At 42.0% G+C, this 22466-nt stretch overlaps 1 protein-coding gene and 1 gene segment (V, D, J or C); both read left to right on the top strand.

The window, feature by feature from the left end:
- Positions 1 to 3938: 3938 nt before the first annotated feature.
- LOC136712862 (immunoglobulin lambda constant 6-like) lies at positions 3939 to 6007 on the top strand. The segment is given in 2 exon segments: positions 3939 to 4261; positions 5488 to 6007. A coding segment is annotated over 1 exon segment (309 nt).
- Positions 6008 to 7514: 1507 nt separating this feature from the next.
- Positions 7515 to 22466, top strand: part of bcr (BCR activator of RhoGEF and GTPase) — a 118737-nt gene continuing 103785 nt past the window's right edge. Inside the window, exon 1 of the mRNA XM_066690351.1 lies at positions 7515 to 9846. Coding sequence (XP_066546448.1) covers positions 8298 to 9846 — 1549 coding nt within the window. The 5' untranslated portion in view covers positions 7515 to 8297. The remainder of the gene's footprint in view (positions 9847 to 22466) is intronic.

The raw sequence follows: 22466 nt of genomic DNA, 5'->3' as shown, positions 1-22466 counted from the left end.
ATATCTGTTGAGCATGAACTGGCTCAACAGTGGTAAGAAAATTACTCTTACATTCTTGCTGTCTGGTGGATGTTTCGTGCAGAGTTAGGTCTGTGCAAATTAGAATGATTTCTATATTTTGTCTATGCAGATATAGATAGAATCTATGTTTCTGATATACTCCACATTAGTTTGAATTGAGAGAATTAATTTAGCAAAATGTCCGCTCTGTCACCATCCATAGTATTCTTTCATGTAACTGCAGAGGAGTGGAGACAATCACTTGGGATCACTTCTCTGTCTGTTCTTGGAGGATCTAAACCCAACACACAATGCTGCCCCTGATCTTCATCATTGTCTCACTGACATGTTTCATCAGGTAAGTCTTTTCTAGGGATGTTCTAGAAAAATGTATTACAATGAATGTTTGATCACAGCAAGAGCATACCTTGTTAAAACTGATATACTTGTCTTGTGTCCCTCGGGTGTGGGCGCCCAGCCTGTCCTGACTCAGACAGCCTCAGTGTCGGCTTCCCCAGGAGGCACTGCCCAGATCCCCTGCACTATTGCTGGTGGGAATTCAGGAGGTGTCATTTACTATTATGTGTACTGGTACCAGCAGAGACTAGGCAGCATTCCTCTATATGTACTGTGTCAGACTTCCAGCACAGAGAGGGGCACTGGAACTCCTGACCGGTTCTCTGCTTCAAAAGACTCTTCTAGGAACATCTGCCACTTGAGGATTTCCAATGTGCAAACAGAGGACTACGCTGATTACTACTGCAAAGTATGGGAAGATGACAGCTGCTCACAGTGGTGCAGAGACCCAGAGCTCTGGTACAATAACCTCCAGGACTCTGCAGTCTGAAGGACCTCTGCCTGCCCCTCAGTAGTCTGTGTATAATTCAGTCACATCATAATTAAAATGCATTCCCCAACAGAGACTCTGCTCCAGACACACACTTCACAGACATGTACCAAAGAAAAGTTATGTTTGAAAAGAGTTTAAAATGTTTAGTAAAGCTCAATTAAAATGCAAGTCTTTTAAGCTGTACAAATGTGAACTAGACTAAGAATTGACAACCTATGTCTAATCATAATTAAGATTGTTCCCTTTAAGAACTCATTGAATATTTCTCAATACAGTAGTAATACAGTTGTGAGAATGCCAGCCCTGCCTGTAAGAGAGAATTCCCTATCTTCACATGATATGAAGAGTCTAGAACATGAATTCATTAATAAAACTGAATCAGAAATGTGGTTTTCTGAAAGGGACAAGTTCTCTTTCTTGACATGACCATCCAGTTAAACTCTGATATCATTATTCAGATCTTACAGAGTGAAAGTCAGTATTAACAGTAGAATATAATTTTCCTAGAGCATGTTCTTATATGTGTCACGTCCTTTCCTTGAACTGCCCCTGATCTCCACCAGAGGTCGATATCTTCCAAGTTTTCATTTTGTCTCCTCAATTATCTTTCCCTCATTATTAGTTAAGTGAGCCCTGCTTCATGATTGAGTACCTCACCTGCCTCTCATTTCCCAAGTTCATTAGCTCTCTGTATATATACCCCTTTGTCTGCACTGCCCAATACAAATTCTTGTTTACATTACCAAGTGTTTAGCCCCTGTTAGTCTTTCTATGTTTCTGATTGTTGCTTCCCCTTTTGACTACTGATTCCTGGTTTTCCTTCTTTGCCCTGTTTGCCTGTTTTCTGACCACCCGTTTACTTGGCCTCGATTTCTGGATTGCTCTGTTTACTGGTTCTAGACCCTTTGCATGTTTCTTATGCGTCTCTTTTGTGCTGCTTTTACCCTGCACTTGGGTCCTATACCCTTGGTTTCGAAAGGCTTCTTGTAATGTTAAGACTTCGTCATTATTATGGACCCAGAGGATCTCTCAAGACTGCACACGGCTGTCTGCTCAGGGTATCCTCCTCAGGGAGCTCGCCATCGGCCACCCCTCCTGCAGTGGCTGCTCCTGTGGCTGGTGCCCCTGCAGCAGAGTTATGACCAGTCAGTCTCTCCGTCCCAAATAAGTAGGACTTTTCCCTGGTCAGATGTGAAGGTTTCCTGCTCTAATGCTCCCTTTACTTTGCCCATCAACCAACTTCCTTTCCTAACAATGCTGCCAAAATTGCCTTGTTTTTACCTTCCTTACAGGAATAACTCTCCAGTGGGCATCTGCGGTCTTGTCACAGCAGGGAGAGATCACCCGGTCACTGACGGCTTTCCTCCTCCATTTTAAGGAGGTGTTCAATCACCCTGCAGAGGGGAAAGATGCTGGGGAGCAGCTACTTGCCCTCCATCAGGGCACTGCATCAGCAGCAGATTATGACCTCAGGTTCTGTGCTCTAGCGGCAAGCAGCAGGTGGGATGAACGTGCACTCATCACCATGTTCTGGTTTTAATTCTGAACTGCAATTGGAGCTAGCCTGCCGAGATGAGGCCCTCAGTTTGGAAAAGCTCATGCAGCTTGCCATGCTCCTGGAAAACCTTTTGCAGGTGAGAAGAAAATGCCCCACCTCCAGTCGACAAAGACACTTCCGTAACTTGTTCTCAAAGTCTTATCAGAGCCAGTGTCTTTTTTCAGACATGAGCCTGATAAGATAAAGTAATGGTCTTTAAAGCTCAGACTGTTACCAGGCAGAGAACAAGACTTAGCAGTGACCTGGGCCAACAAAGAGGTTTATATAATTAGATGATTACTGGGGGAACTGGGGACAGGTGTGCTGATTGATAGAATAATTGGCTAGAATTAACCCAGCAAAAGGAAACAACAAGCCAGAGGATAATGGAGCAAAACTGGAGAGAGGGTGACCTCTGGATGGACCTCAACTCAGGATGGGGACATGATGATATCCTCTAAGGAAAACTTGGGAATTACATGCTTTTACAGGTGTCCCCTCCAAACTTTCTCCTGCTTCATATTGTTCTATATTCTCTTCACCACCTCTTCATCTCCTGTACTCCTGTAGAGCTGTTTTTGAGTTACAATTGGGAAAAGGACCAAAGAGCGTCTATTATTGAAAATCCTGCTGCAGACCTTTAAAAAAACATAAGCAACTTCTATTGAACTGCAATATATAGAATGACCATATTTCTGTAGCAACCTTCATTTCCTCAGATCGCCACTCTTCTCTGAAATGTACCTGATAAGTCCAGTTTAATATGAAACGTCTAAACAGTTAGTTAAGGAATTAACCAAACTAAACACAGCTGTTGAGGTTTTCCCAATCTGCAGCACCTGGTTCCCCCCACTACCGTACAGCCTTTATTAAAAGTACATAACATTTTAATCAAAGCTTGATCCTCAAGCTATTTAAATATATAATGGCTACTTCATTAACAGATAAAATGTGAAATGTTACTGGTTACTAATAGTTTCATGTTACTCCTGCGACCATGCTGCTGTTGTTTCTACAAACCGTGTGTAATGACTGATCACAATTACATTGGTTTCATTTTTAGTTTTATGTGAACCCTCTTAAAGCGTCCTGTACCTCACTGAACATCATGCGGGCTATATTTCTCCCCTCTGAAATTCAAATTGTATGCTATTCAATCGACAATCGTTGGCCTTAGCCATGTGTAACTCTGTATGCTTTCTTGTTAAATGTGTGTCGAACAAATAACATAACAAAAACGTTTATATATATATATATATATATATATATATATATGATTTTTGGCAGAAGCCCTTATCAAGGGCGACTTACAGTTTATACAAGCATTACAAAAAGTGCAGTGATACAAATCAATACAAAATTCAACATAGCATTACAAAATATAGTGGTATAATCAATACTACTACTACTACTACTAATGATAGTAATTGATGAGAGCTTAATTTATTTTTCATTTTGCATGCTCTATATATTTTTTTTCTAATTATATTACCATTTTAAAACCAATGTCAATTCATGTGAGAAAGGTAGGAAAAATGAATAAATTCGCCTACTTACTTGTCGATAATATTCAGCAACACAAGCGCGACATGCTATTGTGTCTTGGCTTTTGCATGGAAGTCGGTCCAGTAAATTGTCTGGAAGCTGCTTTTCAAACATTCAGCCTTGTTACAACGTTGTAAATCAAGAGAGAGATACTCTGTAAGTCCGTTTAAAAAGCAAGTGGGAGAGCTGTGCACTAGGCAAGTCCAGAGCATCTCCTCTGGTAGCCGGTAGGGCTGGTGTGCCCAGCTCTCCACTGTGCGCTGGGTTTTTGACAGGGGCTCAATCACTGTGTTACATCTTCGGCTCAGGGACGACACTGGTCGTGTAAAGTAAGTACCTCTTTCACCTCGGCTGTGTTGCTCTGTGTAACTTAAAACCCCATTATGTTCCGATTTAATTTACGGTAAGTATTGTGTTGTGTGCGGATGTTTCGATGGACAAGTCTGTAATTTTGTTGTTTTTGCGTAATGGTTATGTTTGCTTTGCAGGTCGTCCCAGCACAAGGTCGTTACCGTGTGGTTTTCAAAAGCGTGCCGAATAAGAAAAGTCGATCTAAAACCTCACTGGGGACACTTCAGAAACCAATTAATGGGGAAACGTTTGTGAAAAAAATCAAATAATCAAACTGAAAAAATGTGGGTTGGAGTTGGAGTTGTTTTGAATGCGGTTATAAAGCAGTTTGATTTGTTGGGGGGTTGATTCCAATGCCATCGTCGGCACGTTATCTGTAACTAAATATGCATGTGTGCTGTCTAATGTTTCATGTTATGTACAATATAAGTTGTTTTCCCACTCAAACATGATGGTAAGAATATATGTGCAATATTGAATATGATCGTGAAGAATTCATATAATGGAAAATCGGGTACATGTCTATTTCAAGAATTACAAAGGTTAAGGATGCGAGTTATCTTATGATTATATATAGTCGTAGTGTCTTAAAAGGCGGTGTATTGTATTGTCTAATTTATTGTCTTAATCTCTGATTTGTTTTTGGTTTCACTGGCACTGTTGATTTTACAGATTCACAGTTGTTGTTTTTTTCAAGCTATCAACGTATATGATATTTTGATTGAGAAATAGGATTTGATTTGAGCTCACTTTAGATTTATCAAGAGTAACAGTATTAGTCGGGATCTACTGTGACACAACATCGTTCAGGGTTAATGTTTTGCGCATATACATATAGACATTTAATTACAAAACAATTGCCAACGCATACGTGTTTAGAGGTGCACCGTACCATGTTCTTGTCTAAATGAACACATATGTCTAGAGTTAGAGAGGTCTCTCTTAGGCCAATAACATTAAAAGTGAAGTAAGTAAACTAATTACATAATCTGTTTGTATGCGTCGAATTCGACCGTTTCAATCAATTATTATTATAATTATACTATATTAATATTTAAAAATAGACCTACGTGTTTTGCCCATATTTACAGTTCACACTTAATTTACTGATTGATTGATTGTCTAGTTGTTTTTTTCCCAATTGGTAGACACATGGCCACTCGATGGCCAGTTTTCCCTAAGAGTCTGTGTCCTGTTGTTTCAGGGGCCAGCTCTCCGCCCTCCCTGACTCTGCTCATGCCGTCGCCCAGAGAGCTGGAGTCCCAGGATAAGGCGACCCTGGTGTGTCTGGTAGAGAACTTCTTCCCCAAGGCGGTCACGGTGACCTGGAAAGCCGACGGGCGCCTCATCAGCACCGGCGTCCTGACCGCTCCGGCCGCGCAGAGGAGCGACAACAGCTTCTGCACCAGCAGCCTCCTGACGCTGGCAGCCGCCGAGTGGCGCAAACACGGCGCCGTCTCCTGCGAGGTGAGCCATGAGGCGCTGGCCAGAGTGCGCCTGAGAGCCGGGCTGCTGCAGCATACTCCGCTCAGCCTGACAGCTTAGAGCCTCGATTGACTCGCATGTGAAGCGGCTCCTGTGCATGTTAACAACTTTTTTTTGATCATTGTGTGTGCTGCTGTTTTCAGAGCTTTGTTTTTTTACACATCCTGTATGTACTCTTAGGTGATTTTTTTTCTGATCTGTTCTGTTTTATTTTAGAAATAAAATGCTTTCATTGCAAACTGACTCGAGTTGTTCTTACCAAACGCAACTTTGCTTTACAACTGTAGTGCTTATTGTATCTTCCTGCCTGAAATTGGTCCTGAATCAAAATATAGTTATATAATAAGTATGGTAAAAAATCAAATTTAGGAGTGCGTGAAGTTCAAACAACCTAAATATGTAACTGAAGTAAATGCGACTCAAAATCCCGGTTCACGACATTTATCATGAATTTTCACTTTTCTTCGCTAGACGGCGCTATAGATTAACACTACCTCATCATTTTACTATTCTGTCCAACAGGCTACAAATCAAACATGCAATAAATACATAATATATGAACCAGTTACCACCAACACAAGTCGGACTACTATTATCTATTAGTCTTGACAATTAAATCACATATACATTAACGAAGTTTACATTACCTGCATACTTTCTACTGAAAGCACTGCATGTTTTATGTCTGATCAAATCTAAAATTACGTTGAATATGGTTCATAAAACAGAAATTATAAATAACGGAGCAGTGATATTAACCTGTATCATTCTTTAATGGGTCTCGCATTATGTGCTATATATAATTTAGGCGTCCATCGCTGTGTTAGTATTTGACTTGTACACTTGCTGTATTTGGTGAAACTATTACTTTCTGTCTTTAGACACTAGAGGGCGCCCTGGCTGTTTGAAACGTGGGCATGCAATTTTATACCTGTCCTGATTACTAGCTGTCAATCAAGTGTGTGTCAAGGTTTGAGCAGTCAGTCAGCCATGGGTCGGTACCAGGCTACGTGTGGCGGAGAAGATGCTGAGTAATTGTTTTGTGAAAAGTACCAAACAATTGTAAACTAAATATATTTAATCCTTAAACCTAAATGTACGCTTTAATTAAATTAAGAAATAATAATAATAATAATAATAATAATAATAATAATAATAATAATAATAATAATAATGCAATGTATGAAAGACAGATTCAATCCCCTACGTTTTAAAATGCAGTTATTGTTTTTCTTGATTAGATATGGATCTTTTTAAAAATGCACTTAGAAGTAACACCAGTTGCTTTCCCATATATATCTATATACAGTATATATATATATATATATATATATAGTTTGTGAAAATATCCTTACGATATGGCCTACTTTAAAGTCGATGCCAGTTGTTCTAACGGTTATGCTGGTCATAGCAAATGGAAACGTGTTGTCACTGTGAACATTGTTTCATCGTTTTATTTATAAAATAATTACTTTTCTTACAACAGGACAATGGATAGCCTATATTATGATTCACCTTTGCTTTTTGTTGGGGAGAGATGTTCAGTATCGGCAGAGTGTTAATAACGGACCCCCCACTCGCTAATAGTGCAGATGTCTTGGTCCACTGGATTGAACGCAAATATTTGCGTCCGAATCGGCTGGGCAGGGGCTACTGCGCCGGCGCTGTGTCTTTAAACGGACAAGCCAGTGGAGCCGCTGTCAATCACGGGCAGGCTAGACCCTCCCCTTCCTGCAGCAGCTCCCAGTGCCCGAGTGCAATGGGGAGAACAGAGGAGGAACAACGGCGCAGAGGAGCAGTAAATCTGGATAAAAATGCGTGCTAACACGGGTAGCAAAACCATGGGCTAACGGGGGAGAAAGCAGCCAGAATCCACCCGCGACCCCCTGCCGGAACGGGAAAGAAACCGGGTATCGCCTCCAAACAAACGGTGTTTTTCTTTGTATTTCACCCGCTTGGGAATTGGTACAATAGACGCTGGAACAACTGGAGATGATCATCAAAAAAGCGACGTATCCCTTTGAATGAAGATGCAATGGTCGTGGATGCAACTGCGAAAAGAGTCGTCCGGTGAAAACGCAACGACGAAGAGACAGAAGCACTTTTTGTGGGAGAGGAGTTGTGCTTGTTCTCCTTCCAACTGCGAGACAGATGTGTTTTTGTGTGCAGTCGTACTGACAACAGCACCAGGACGGAGAAATGCGCTCTGGGTCCAGTGTTGGCTTCTGCCATGGACGCTGAATAACTAGTGTCCGACACCGACCACACAAATGAACGGCTGGCAGACATAAAGACGCACTCAGAAATCAAGGGACAATCTGGGAAAAGCAAACAAAATCCCAAATCATACAAAAAGAGGTATTTGTTTTGGTAATATTTAATTAATTTGGCACTTTCACTTATTAGTGTAATTTATTTTCTGGGTTAAAGGCTTGTAGTAGTAGTAGTAGTAGTAGTAGTAGTAGTAAATAAATAAATAAATAAAATAAATAAACTGTAGTAATAATAGTAATAACTGGAATCATCACCATGGTTGAACCTGTGGGTTTTGTGGAAGCTTGGAAAGCCCAGTTCCCTGAATCGGACCCTCCCAAGATGGAGTTGAGATCAGTGGGGGACATTGAGCAGGAGCTGGAGAAATGCAAGGCTTCCATCCGGAGGCTGGAGATGGAGGTCAATAAAGAGCGGTTTCGCATGATTTACCTGCAGACGCTCTTGGCCAAGGAGAAGAAGAGCTACGACCGCCAACGCTGGGGCTTCAGGAGGGTGTCCCAGTTGAATGAGGGGGGGGTGGTGGCGGATACGCCCGCCGCCACAGAGCCCCTGCAGCAGCAGCATGAGCAAGGGGAGGGGGACAGGAATAAGTACCACCCAGCCGGGGAGGAGAAATTGAGACCCAGGCCTCCCCCGGTTCGTAAATCGTCCTCTCAGAGTGAGGGCTCGGAGCTGCCAGTGGCTCTGGATGTGCACTACCCGGGCGAGCAGGGGGAGGGGGACAGATGTAAATTTTATGGAGATGACAAATTCAAGAGGCACCCTGAGGAGGGTGAAGTGGATGGGCTGTCGCCTTCCAAGCAGAGGGGGGTGGTCTCTTCGCGGCGGGTGGCGGGGGCAGCGTTAGTTGGGGAGAAGGATGCCCCCTCAGACTCCTCCTCCTCCTCCCCCAAGGAGAAGGTGGGCATGAGTGTAGCAGCGCTGCGCTCCAACTTTGAGCGGATTAAGAGGGCTAACTCACACTCGGCTGGGGAGGGCAAAGGAGGGACAGCGGGGGAGAAACCCTTCTACGTCAACATGGAGTACCACCACGAGAAGGGCTTGGTGAAGGTCAATGACCGTGAGGTGTCCGACAAGATCAGCAACCTGGGCAGCCAGGCCATGCAGATGGAGCGCAAGAGGTCACTGCACTCACTGCCTGGGAACCTGGCCTCGGGACTGGGCGAGTACCGGAAGCCTGTCTACAGGGGGCGCTCCACCGAGAGTGGCTACGATGCGGAGTATGAAGACGCCGAGCTCAACCCCCGCTTCCTCAAGGACAACCTCATCCGGGCCAACGGGGGAAAGCAGGACAGGCCGCAGCACTGGCAGCCCTCGGACTTCCAGCCCTACACCAGCGTCTACGTCGGAGGGATGATGGGTGAAGGCGAGGTCAAGGGGGTGCACATGAGGGAAGACGGGGGAGAGCAGGACAAACACCTCACCTGGCCACGCCGCTCCTACTCGCCGGGGAGCTTCGAGGACGTCGGGGGCGGCTACACCCCTGACTGCAGCTCCAATGAGAACCTGACCTCCAGCGAGGAAGACTTCTCCTCCGGCCAGTCCAGCCACGTCTCCCCCAGTCCCACCACCTATCGCCTGTTCCGGGAGAAGAGCCGCTCGCCCTCCCAGAACTCACAGCAGTCCTTTGACAGCAGCAGCCCCCCCACCCCTCAGTCCCAGAAGCGCCACAAACAGCAGCAGGTGGTGGTGTCGGAGGCGACCATCGTTGGCGTGCGCAAAACGGGCCAGATTTGGCCCAACGATGGCGATTCAACACCTTCCAGCAGGGCTTCGCATGACAACAGTTTCCACGGAGACATGGGTGAGTTGAGACCTTCTCTAAAATGAATGTCATATTGTTTGACTTTGTTTCAGAATGCAATGGGATGGAGGAGAAGGGGGTGTTCCTTCTTTTTCAGGTTGATAAAGAAATAAGACTGGCAGGAAATCCCAAGTTGTCTGTCCTACAACACATAAGACTTCATGGGAAGAGGATCAGTGGCATATTTGCGTTACACAAAGTTAACAAATGCTCTCTGTTCTCCTGGGCTGTGTGCAGTATGTTTCATTATTAATTGAAATGTTTATTTTGGAGAGTGTGTTTCATTTCGGCATTCTAATGAATGACTGCGCAGTCCCTGGCAGGTTTTCTCATCCACTAAGACTTGGGAATCGCTTTAGAAGAAATGAGAGGATATGGTAAGACTTCCACCAGGCACTAAATGATGGCTTAGCATGTTTTGAAGATTTATGTTTTTGTTTTGTTCAGATATTATTTAAATTTATATACAGCACTAAGCAAGGAGCCAAACAGAGCTTCTGTACAAATCAGTATTGTGTGTGTGTGTGTGTGTGTGTGTTTTAATTTTCCCAGTGTAAGCAGTTCCTCTTTTTCTCAAAGGAAAAAAAAAAGCAGAAAATGTGCTGTAGTAGTGCTCTCATGAGAAGTCTTGTTTTTGTAAGACTCGCGTTATGGCTGTGGGCTGTTCAGTCAGTAGTGATGTCCACCCAGAATGAATTTGTGTCAGTGTGGATCAGTGTTGTTGTCTTCTGTGAGGTTTAATTAACTTAAAGACTCTGTGTAGCGTGAGGAAGCCAGGGAGTGGAGGGGTGTGTGTGTGTGTGTGTGTGTGTGTGTGTGTGTGTGTGGCTAATATAAGAAAGAAGGGCCAAGGAAAACGGGTTTGGATTGAAGTTGACTCGGTTGGCATCCCTCTCTGAGAATGTCAGGTTGAAGGCAGTGTAGTCTTCCCTTGACATGCAAGATCAGTAAGCTCATTGGGAAATGAAAGGGTTTAAACCCGATCGTGGGTTCCAAGCGGACAGACGGGCCAACATGTATTGTCGAGTGTGAAGGGTGAATTGACCTGATGTAGGAGATGAGATTTCCTTTGTGCGTGGGAGGAACTGTGAGAGACTTACAACTTGCCAGCTGCTCCACTGTATTCACTCTTTCCTGGAATTTTATTTTTATTTTTTTCCTTTTCGTTTGGGTGGGATTTGGGAGAGGAAAAAAAAAAAGATCAATGTTGATGCACCTACACTAGCTTGCTGATTTAAGAACAGGAAGTACTATTGTAGGAGGGGTTTATGGGAATCTGTAGAAGTTCACCTCTTCTGGAGAGGCCCCAGAAAGATAATGACACTTTAAACAGTTGTTGCAGAGGCTTTTCTTGGGAATTGGAAGCAACTGATGAGAAATAAATAAATACATTTCTAGTTAAAGAAAGTGGAAAAAGTTGGAGGTTTAGTCTCTGAACGTGGGGATTTTCAGTCAACCCAACTGTAGAAAAGCCTCATAGGTTTCTTGAAGTTTAAATTTGATATTACAATCTGCTTTATTAGGCTATCGTTATGTGAGGTTTAGATTAAATTTTTGTATCTACCTCTTTCGTTTATCGACTTTACATCCTTTTGACCTGTGCGCACCCCCCCCCACCCAAAAAGGGGGTAGTTTCGTCTTTTGAACGGATAACCACATTGCATGTACAGGGTAAACAACAGTGTAAAGAAGCTGATTGTGAAAGTCAATTATTTCTATAAACGGAATGCTTCTTAAATCTTAATGAACAAGGATACTAATAACCAAATTTCAAAATAGCTGTTTATCTTAATAATGTCTTGGTCTTAACTCAGTCTCTCCCTTCCTTTTCCATTTAATTCTTGGATACAAAATAGCAAGAATTGGTCAACTTTCAATAACAGAGAGGTTAATAAATGGACAAGAGCTCCTTTGGGAATTCTGAAACTCGGCCAAAAAAGTGCTTTGTAAACTAAAACGTAAAATCAGTTGGAAGCCAGTGAAGCTGAGCCAGCACAGGAGTTGTATGGGCATTCTAGAGATGAAGACTAATGACTCCTTTTTCCAAGGTCAGAGATTACATTAAATGTGTGTTTAACTTAAACTTAACAGGGGAAAAAAATTAGAGGGCCTTCCCATTAGTCAACTCAAAGATGTGTAATGCAGGAATGGTATAGTTTGTTTAGCTTGATACTTAAACGTGTCAGGAAAGGAAAGCGCATTTCCCAGCCTGAGAGTGGTGTGAAACAGACAGGCCTCGAGGCAACTGGCAGTGTTGGTGTGTGTCTGCGCCAGGTTTATCTTCAGTGAGGAATGAATGAGGTAACCAGTAGTGCTTCCCCTCAGGGCTGTGTGGCTTGGAAATGTCATGATCGGTGAGACGATGAGTATAGGGGAGAGTTAATCGGCTGCATCTATCATGCATCTTATTGGTTTGGTGGATTTCTTTGAAACCTCAGCCACTTCAATTGTATGCGCTGTTAGTGCAGTTGCACCTGTTCCTGCTGTGGTGTTTGTGATCAGACTGCAGATTAACTCTATTAAACCACAGAGGTGAATGTTTGTTTTTGGATAGTTAATGTGTAGCGTTGAACCAAATCGCAAAATCAAGGTCTTCAATATAAGACCTTTTCGAGTGAAGGGTTACTTCTCGAGGGTGGATGTAGACCACAAGGTTTGTGTAAATTGATCAGAAAGTTAAGATGCATTGACGGTCACAAAGTGTTTTTTATAATTACTTTATGAATGCAGGTTGTATCTAAAGCAACTGTTAGCCCCTGCTTGGTTTGAAATGTCCTGAACTATTATCATATATTTTTTATATCTTGAAAAATGTTGGTCAACTGACAGGACCTAAAGCTGTCGTTTGGACAAATCCCCACTGGTAGATTTATAGATTTATGTTAATAATTTGTGTCATGTAACGGAGGTGCATTAAACTCCTCTCCTGTCAATCTGTAGTTTTTGTGCTTTTCCTCTCTTCATTTCCATTCTTTAAGACAGCAAGCTGGTGTTCCTGATAGCTTCCAGCCCGTCTTCCAGCTCGGTCGTTTTTGTGTCGATTTTAAAAGTGAACTTAGCTGAACTTGATTTTGTTAGTTGAGGCATTCCTGCCCAATTGTGGAGTTGGCATTCATTCTTAAGCGTTGTATATGAAGCAAGAGATAAATGCTGTAATCCCTTAAGAGCTGTAAAAAGTGTTCAATTAGTAGAACTGGAATTGGGTTTCTGATCTTGGGCTGGCTGGGAACTGGAAGATCCTGTGGGCCCCCAGAGGACTGAAGTTGAGGACTTCTGGGATACAAAAGTGGAGTGGGGGGAAAAAAGGAGCTGTTATGTAAATGAAAACCCTAAACTCTGATTTATTTGTCTGTTATGTGTGCATTAGTGAAATTGGAAACACTAGGATCTAATGTGGACTTCCAGCCTGCGTTGGGACACATCCCTGTAGGAAGCTGGTGGCTGTGTTTGTAGGCGATGTGGTTTGCAATGCTCTTGTGTTTTGTAGGTCAGCTCTCCTAGGAGCCGAAAGGTTAGTTGTGGTGCACCATCGGGGGCCAGTTGAATGGACATGGGGTCAGTTACAAATGTGTACTTTGTAATTCATATATAATTGATCAAATGGTGTTCAAATACAGTCCAGTTACACCATAAAGGTGCATTCAAGATTTTAAAATCCCTCTGCAGGAAACACATATATATTATACCTGATTTATAGTGCTTTGTATATTCCCTTTTCTGTTAATGTGATTGGACAGCATTGTCGTAAGTAAAGAGTACAGAAGCAATTGTCGTTTTAATTGTATTTGACTCTAGCTATGTAGTTGATACCAGTTGAGTCCAGCTGTTCTGAGTAAATTTCCTACTCCGTCTACAATGTGCTCTCTATCTATTTTGTAAACCCTTGTTACACACTTTTTGTTTCACATACGTATCTGTCTGTCTGTGTTGATTCTTATGTGTATATAGCTGTTTTTTTTTATCTATTTCCAGGAGTAACACTCCTATTACAAGAACCCAAGAAATAATCCTTGACTGGCTTCTGATTGATCTGATTATATTATGAATACTATTATTATTTCTGTTATTATTTTCTTGGATTCCCCAGCTCCTTTGGGTTGAGCATCAGCTTCGTAGTTACAGGGTCTACTCCGCTTTTGAACCCTATTTGGTTGGAAGTTATAATTTGTGATTGAGGACCAAGAAACAGTCCAAGTGAATCATGTCAATACAGTTGACTTCACTTTGCCAATGGCTTTGCTCCCAAAAGGCTTTTCCCACAGTTTTTTGTATACCAGAGACAACAGTTGTAATCGTTTCATCATGTCATTGTGAAGGCCTTGCTTAACGTGGGATCCTGAGCAAACTGTCTTTGTTCTTTGTGTCTTTCAGTAATGTTCCCTTAAAACACCCACTAGTCCTGATGGGAGATAAATGTACTCAGTGTGCAAGGAAGATTCTAAGCTCTACCAAACTTCACTGCCAATTCAACCAAAAAAGGGAAACAAATCACGAGTAAAGAATCTGAGCTGTTGCCTGTGCACCAATCCAAACACTGCAATCAGGGTCTGGAGTGTGATAAGAGAGACCAACACAAGATTGTAACATACCATGAGAGGGTTTGTTTGGGAAATAATCGGCATTGAAACCTGATTTCTACTGAAGGAAATGGCTAAATAATATTTGAGTTTATTTCCTCTATTTTACTATTGATACATTTTGTTCCCTTGTGTAGCTACCTCCATTCCAACTGAAAATCCTAAAATATCTTGATAGTGAGTCTCAGAGTCCTGCATTTACCTTGCTCAAACTGTGCGCAGGCCAGATTGTTTAAACATCGGTATTGTACACAGTGTGTTTGAAGGAAAGGACTCTGGCAGTCCTCCGACTATTTTTTCTTCCTATTTTAACCAGTGGAAGGACTCTTTCCTGAGTGGCCAGGCAGTGGAAAAGCACAGCTCCAGGTATTTGTGGTTGACCACTCCTGCCTTGCCCTTTCGAATGCGCGGTATTGCTGAATTAAGAGTGTTTAAACAGGCCACAGTCCAAAACCAAGCAACCTGGCCATAATTAATCTTTTTAACACATGTATACTTTTTTTCCTGTTCTTGTGATGCAGTTAGCCGAGATTTAGGAATTTGAAGACCAGATTCAACACACTTATTCCCAGTGCCTCCCTACTGGTTTTTAAGATTAAACATTTTACGTGGGAGTGGAAGCATTGTCAGACCATTGACTGTCAAAATGCACACTGCTCAGAACTCTGCTGGCTTCATTTTTTCAAGGACTTTTGACGGAACTGTGCCAAGTCCAATGAAACAAGTGTTGTGTAACCTTTTAGACTGCTTTTCTTTTTTTTGATTGACACAAATTGTAGGTACCTGAGCAAGGGTATTCGGGCTGATTTTTAGATCATGTTTTTATGTGAAGATGGCTAATGCTCAGGTTATATCATTCACTTCCTAATTGCGTCGAATTTGTCAGAGCTGACAGTGTAACGGGGCTAAATATGTACATGAACCAGTTAAGAGGACTCTAGTCTCCTTCACTTTCAAGAGTGTATTCCCTTGTGGCAGAAATCGTGTCCTTTTGCATAATTTGTTGCAGATTTTTTTTTCACTTTTGGGCCCCAGGGAAGACGGTTGAAAATGAACCCACATTTCCTCCTAGCTCCTCCGAAGCAAGTTAGCACAATGTATCTGGGTGCTGAGCTTCTCTGAATGTGTTAGCAGACTGGGGACTCCAGATGCTGTATTTCAAAGGGGATCCCCTCCTTCTCACTTCCTATTAAATCTGTAATGGATAACAACTGGTTAATTTAAGAAGTCACAATTAAATCTCATCTCTTGATTCCTTCAAGCGTTTCCGCCAGTATTGAAGAGCATGAAAAATTCTTATAGCTCGGAAGCTGTGCCTTGTTGGCATATTGTTTTGCGATGCAGATAATTGGCATTCTCCATAATTACATTTTGGATACATTGGATATAGTACCAATCTACTTAGAAAAGCATATATGATCCATCCCTATATTGTACAAGGCTGGTGTTTTGATTTTAGTGTCTGTTTTTTGGGGGGGGGGGGAGTTTTGTCACTTTAAAACCCATGCTGCCCTCTTTTCGAGCTACTGATTCTGGAGTGGAAATTACTGCCAGTCCTTAACCACAATGACAAGAGCTGGACACGACCCAAATCCCCATTCACAGAGAGGGAAGTGAACAGATTGATATTGCTTTGGCGGCTGCTGCTGCTGTTGTTGTTGATGTGTGTGATGTGATTGGCAAGCAATTTTTTTTTTTTTTTTTTATATCCTTCTCTGATTAATTCTCAGGGGGGACTGGGGGTTGCTGACAAACTCGGAGCCTTTCTTAAATATGAACTTCGGAGCAGATGAGAGAGTGGGGGTGATGGGGAAGGGGAAGGGGAAGGGAAGGGGGTTAAATTAACCAATTTTTCTTGTTTAGATTTTAGTAGAACCCTGGAATCTTGACCTTCAACTACATTGCTGGGTTGCACCTTCCAGGCCTCAGTTCCGGTCTTACAAGGGTATCTTTCTACCTTTTTGAATCTGTGATGATCTCTGGGGCTTGTTTCATCAGTGAGTGTAAAATAAGTCTTTGGGGTTTGCTTGGTCTATCCCATTCAGGCTTTTAAATACCCAAATCAAATCCCTTAAAGAGATTCACTTCCTCAAACCTGTCAATATAAGGCAATCCTTTTAACCCCCCAGGGGATTACTCCAGTCACCGTTCTTTGAACTCTTAACTAAGGCAACAGTGTGCTTGTTATAGTTTGTTGCCCATGGCGTTCTAATTGAGCTCTTAGTAGTGTATCATACAGTTTAGTTATAGTTTAGTTTTCAGGCAGTTTGGAGATCTGGACTTGTAGCCTGAGGATTGTGGGTTCAGATCCTTAGGAGAGGATGCTGTTTTTATATCCTTGAGCAAAGTACTTAACCCAGATTGTTCCAGAACAAAAACTACAAAAAAACACACCAAAAAAACCTCTATAAATAGTTCCCCATGTAAGTTGGTTTGAATGTAAAGGTCAACCGAGTGAATTACATTGATTCGCTGTCATGACATGCATACAAACAGAATTCTTGTTACTGTATTGGAACCCTAGCTTGAAACCCCTGATCCCACAATGTTGAAAATCTGTTGTATGAATCAATCTTGATGGCAATGCACACATTCTTAAAGTATCTCTTTTTAAATATAGGAATTTATTCGGATTTTGGCATATGCAGAATCTAAGGACTGTATGTTTCTACCATATTGTACACGTGATTGCTCCATACTGGTAAGAAGCTGATGTATGCTGGAAGCATCTTCATGTCTCCCATTGCAATCCAGACACATCTTGAGCAGTTATGTTATTGATATTTTATATCATGCATGGACATCCTGATGGTTATTGTAATTATTGTCATATGTGCAATTTGTCACTACAGGAATACTCTGAAATGTCTTTCCCACCATGATTATAGTTAGCTGGTTTATCTGTGTGTGTGTTAAAAGGGAACAGTGGAGTTTGTCATTCCTCAGTTCAACCCTAATTTGTACAGGGAAGCAGTAGTCTGGACTGGAACAGTGATGTAAACCTGGATCAATAACATTGTCTATCGAAAGGTTTCTTGATCATGTGGTGTGCTTTATTTTTTCAGATTGTGGGGGTTTACAGTTACAGGGCTCAGACGGGATACTGAATGCATGTCCTTTTTTCCTCCTACAGTATGTTATTTTGGAGTATTGTGGACAATGGCACTATTGCCAGAGCAGCCAAAACGATTTAAATGTCAAAAGCTGCAGAGACGATCAGCATTTCCCACTAATGCCTTGGTTTATTAGATGTAGAACCCCAGAAATTACCATATTGAAAAAAAACTCTCCTAAAGAGTCAAGTGTTGTGTTGTAGGTGTTTTGGTTAGTTTATCTGTTAAACATGACGGCCTTCAATTGGCAGTATGTTTATTTTTTTCCTTGATTTTAATTGGTGACAATCCCTAAGACATCCTTGTTTGCTTCATCTAATGTGCCGACTTTTCTTGAGTCTTTGGTTTCGAGTACAACAGATCTTCCCTGGTGTCAACAGAAAATCTCCAACTGATGCAAAACAATGTAAATTATCAAGCAGTGATATGAGTTGTATGGCATACAATAATAACTTATAAGAAACACTTAATTTAGAGAGTTATAGAGTTATAAACCAGTGTACAACTGAAGAATTGTATTTCTGTATAGTAGTTTTTTTTTTTTTTAAGCAGTGAGGCCTGTACAGCTGAGTGAATAGAATAATAGTTATAATAATGGTAAAACCGAATTGCTGTGTATAGTGGAGGATTTAACTGCCATTGCCATTTACAATGCTTAATCCTTCGATCCCCTTTGCTTAAATATGTGTTTCTGCTTAAGACACAAAGCATACCACATAATCTAATTAGACAAATTCAAGTTTTTGTACAAGGATTGGCCCTGGGTATATACCAAATAATCATAAAACACAGCTTTGAAATGCTGTAATGTTAATTTATTGTGGAAGATGGACTTATGTGCTGGCATTGCTATCTGATGCTGCTTCAGGATCAACTAAGAGATGCCCATTGCTGCCATTGTGAGACCAAAATGATGTGACTGTAGTTACTGTAGCAATAATTCCCTTCCCTGTCATTGTACCACAGCTTAAACTCCTCTTACTATGAAGTTTAACTGCTTTTTGTTCTCCGTACACCATCCCCACTGTCAAACATGGAGGTGGAAACATTATGCTTTGGAGGTGTTTTTCTGCTAAGGGGACAGGACAACTGCACCGCATCAAAGGGACGATGGACGGGGCCATGTACCTTCAAATCTTGGGTGAGAACCTCCTTCCCTCAGCCAGGTCATTGAAAATGGGTCGTGGATGGGTATTCCAGCATGACAATGACCCAAAACACACAACCAAGGCAACAAAGGAGTGGCTCAAGAAGAAGCACATTAAGGTCCTGGAGTGGCCTAGACAGACCTCCAGACCTTAATCCCAAAGAAAATCTGTGGAGGGAGCTGAAGGTTCGAGTTTCCAAACGTCAGGCTCGAAACCTTAATGACTGGGAGAGGATCTGCAAAGAGGAGTGGGACAAAATCCCTCCTGAGATGTGTGCAAACCTGGTGGCCAACTACAAGAAACGTCTGACCTCTGTGATTGCCAACAAGGGTTTTGCCACCAAGTACTAAGTCGAAGGGGTCAAATACTTATTTCCCTCATTAACATGTAAATCAATGTATAACTTTTTTGAAATGCATTTTTCTGGATTTTGTTGTTGTTATTCTGTCTCTCACTGTTAAAATACACCTACCATTAAAATTATAGACTGATCATTTCTTTGTCAGTGGGCAAACGTACAAAATCAGCAGGGGATCAAATACTTTTTTCCCTCACTGTAACTTCATCTGATTCTTCTAGTTTCTACAGTTTGAAGACTGTTGCCTTGTAAACAGTGTGAACTTGCTCACTGGCCTTCAAAGGTGTGCGAGTGTATATGTGTGAGAGTCTTATCTGTGCCCCATTTCTGTTAGTTCTCCAGTCATTTACAAGCTACAGCTAAAGAACAACACTGAGAATCTGAATGAATTGAGGATTCGACACACACACACTTAATATCAATAATAACAATAATACAGGGCTTACAGTTTCCTTCCCTTGTGGTTGCTATTGTTGGTTAGAGGTTTCAAGTTTGTGTGAAGGTTTTCATCTCCTGTGAAAAGATGCAAGTGATTGTTTCCCAGTAAATGGACTGCTGGTGACTCACCATTCCCTGCACCCTGCAGGTTGTGTCAAACAAAAAACGGTACTGAAAAACAGATGTTGAAAAGCAAAATGAATTCAGGCTGTTTCATTATACCAGGCTCACATCTAAATTCCTATCTTGCAGCTACACAATCAAATGCATCTCGTATCCTACCATCATGATCAATCATAAACACTCTTTCACCTACCTAATGAGAGTAAGACATCAGCAAAATCTAATAAAAAGGAACAGTGTGACTTCACGAGTGCCACATCCGGCCTAGGCCTTGGCCTGTATGATGCTGCCTAAAGCCTGGTGCCCTGGGTAGTTCGACAAGGATTGGAAACAACTGTCCGGGCACCTCTAGGGGCAGAAGTCTGCTGTGGGATCCTTACAGCGACTGGGTGACTTAATGTTCTCACAAAGTATTTCCCCGCAACATTTGAACTGAATTGCAAACAGCACATGTTAAAATGTGTATGATATGCAAAAGGAAAAGCAAATGCGTGGAAAAAACAACACCCAAAATGCTGTCTTGTTAGATAAAGCAAATGCAATTTCACTAATGCTTTCAGACCATTTTAAGTACAGGACAGGTACAATAAACTACACCATAAGCACTGTATCTCTTTAGAACGTCATGTCATGGTTTTAAATTGAGAGGGGGGGAAGGCGTCCAAAGTGTCTGAGGGGAAGGGGGTTGGGGGGGTTACTCTCGGTTGTGTGTTGTGCACACAGTGCAAGCCATATGGTACTGCAGTGTGGAGAATGTGGGCAGCCTTCCAGAGACCGTTTAATAGCCTCACGAGGGCCTTGATGTTTCCGTGCGCCTGGCTCTGTTTTACTGGATCAACAGCAGATTTTCAAAGGTAGCAGAGGAAGTACAGCAGACCGTTTGATCAGTGCCCCAGAGAAGGTGCCTGCCCCGTCAGGTTTGGCATACATTTCTACTGCACAGTACCCCGCCCTTTACAATGCCCTAATATTGGTATTTTTACATATATAGACTCTCCTTTCTTCATATATGATGCCAGTGTATTTGTTGCAGGATCATACATGGTGATCATGAACTGTCATACTTTAAAGGCGGCACTTTTTACCCTGTTTTAAGATTACATATTTGTACTCCTTCTGGCTTCATATTACTAGTCACTTCTTATTGTGGCATATGTAACAGTGACATGCTTAATAGACTCTGATATATATTACCTTTTTATCTGTCTCAGATGAAGGTCGGGCCTTTGTGTTGAGAACTGGGTGTAGAATTGGTATGGGATCAAGGGTATTGTGAACACCTTTATCGGTTTATTGAAATGAATCCTGATTTCTGCTTCTGAAATGCACCAAGTGGAAATGTTGCTGGTCTGTAATAATTCCACAAACTCCTTCTAATTTTGTTATGTATAAAGGGGATGTTTGTGAAATACTTTTCCTTTTTATACGTTTTTTATGGTGTTTCTATGTTTACATTGATTTTGCTAAACAAGCCATTTTATTCCCCCTTTCCCTCTGGCCTTCCTCCTTTAATTGTTTCTGAAAACACCTGCTTATCGTTTACCTCATTTGCAAACAATTCGATTACTTAAATCATTTGATCGCCTCCCAGATTTCCCCGGCCACTTGAAGTCAGATCAAAGGGTTTGTTTGCCAGTAGAAACTAGAGTTAAACATTGGAGGAGGGGAGGACTGAAGAATAAATATGTATTAATGTGTGTTTTAAGAGCAGCTGTTTTGATTGTTTTGATTTGAGTGCCCAGCAATAAGAAGAATAATGAAAAAATCACCCCCAAATTTCACCCTTGCCTGGTAGCCCCAGTTTGAAGGCATCAGAAAACTTTTAGTTGCTTCTCACAAGATTTTTTTGTCACAAGTGGTTATACAACACCGCCCCCATTTCAAATTAGTGTTGTCTGGAGCGTGGGCTGGCCTGCACTCTGTGGGGAAGGTTTTATGGGTTGCACAAATTGATGAGACCTACCTACCATGCCCTATGGATCTTTCTCCCCTCTGCTGTCCTGGATGTGTATTGGTTTAAGACATGCTGCATCATTTTATTGCAGAATGGCATTTTATGTCTTAACTCTGACTGTGGTGTACCTGACACTGGGTATACTTGGAAGTAATTCACTCCAGTGCCGATACTGTGTCTTGTGGGGTTTTGTATGTGGTGTGTGTTATTTAATAAGTATAGAAGCCAAGGTTTGTGTCAATCACAGTGAACACTGGGATGGCAGAGAACATGAGTTTGTGAGAGTTACTGTAACAACCAGTTGGGTTACTCCCGACAACCAACTAGTGCCTTACAGGTTTCCAGGGACGATTCTGATCAAATTCGTGTACATGCCAGGGTCATATGGAAATCATACTCAGACTCTTAATTATTGGAAGACAACCTCAAGCAGTAAAATATTAAATTCAGTATTTAACAGCCTACTTACTTTTTGTGACTTTGTCCAACATATTTTGGGACCCTATGCTCATTTACATCAGTAATAGGAGATGCCACGAATCTGCGATTTTGGAAAACCGTGTGTGTGAGGAGGTTGTGGCGGGGGTGGGGGGGTGCAGGGTCATGGAAGCCGGAACCAAAATGTAAAGTTACCTCCCTGATGAAAAGTGATATATTGGCTCCCTATGCACAAGCTTTTGAGTAATAGCACAGAGTCAGGACACAGGTGAACTTAATGGTCTGTAGCCTGCAGAATTTGACAGGTACTTCTTCAAGTTACCTACCCTGGCAGAACATCAGAGGCAGATGCACGGTCTTCAAAAAATGTTGGCTTGAGTTTGTGGAGGTAGGCTTTCAAAGCAGAGAAACTTTTTCTTTCTTCTTTCACAAGTCTTAACTGGAATGCTGTGTATCCAGAACGCATAAAAA

This window comes from Amia ocellicauda, chromosome 17 (genome assembly GCF_036373705.1).
Source record: "Amia ocellicauda isolate fAmiCal2 chromosome 17, fAmiCal2.hap1, whole genome shotgun sequence".
NCBI classification, from domain to species: Eukaryota; Metazoa; Chordata; class Actinopteri; order Amiiformes; family Amiidae; genus Amia; species Amia ocellicauda.
The sequence above is the reverse complement of the archived record's forward strand: the minus strand, read 5'-3'. Positions and strand labels throughout refer to the sequence as shown.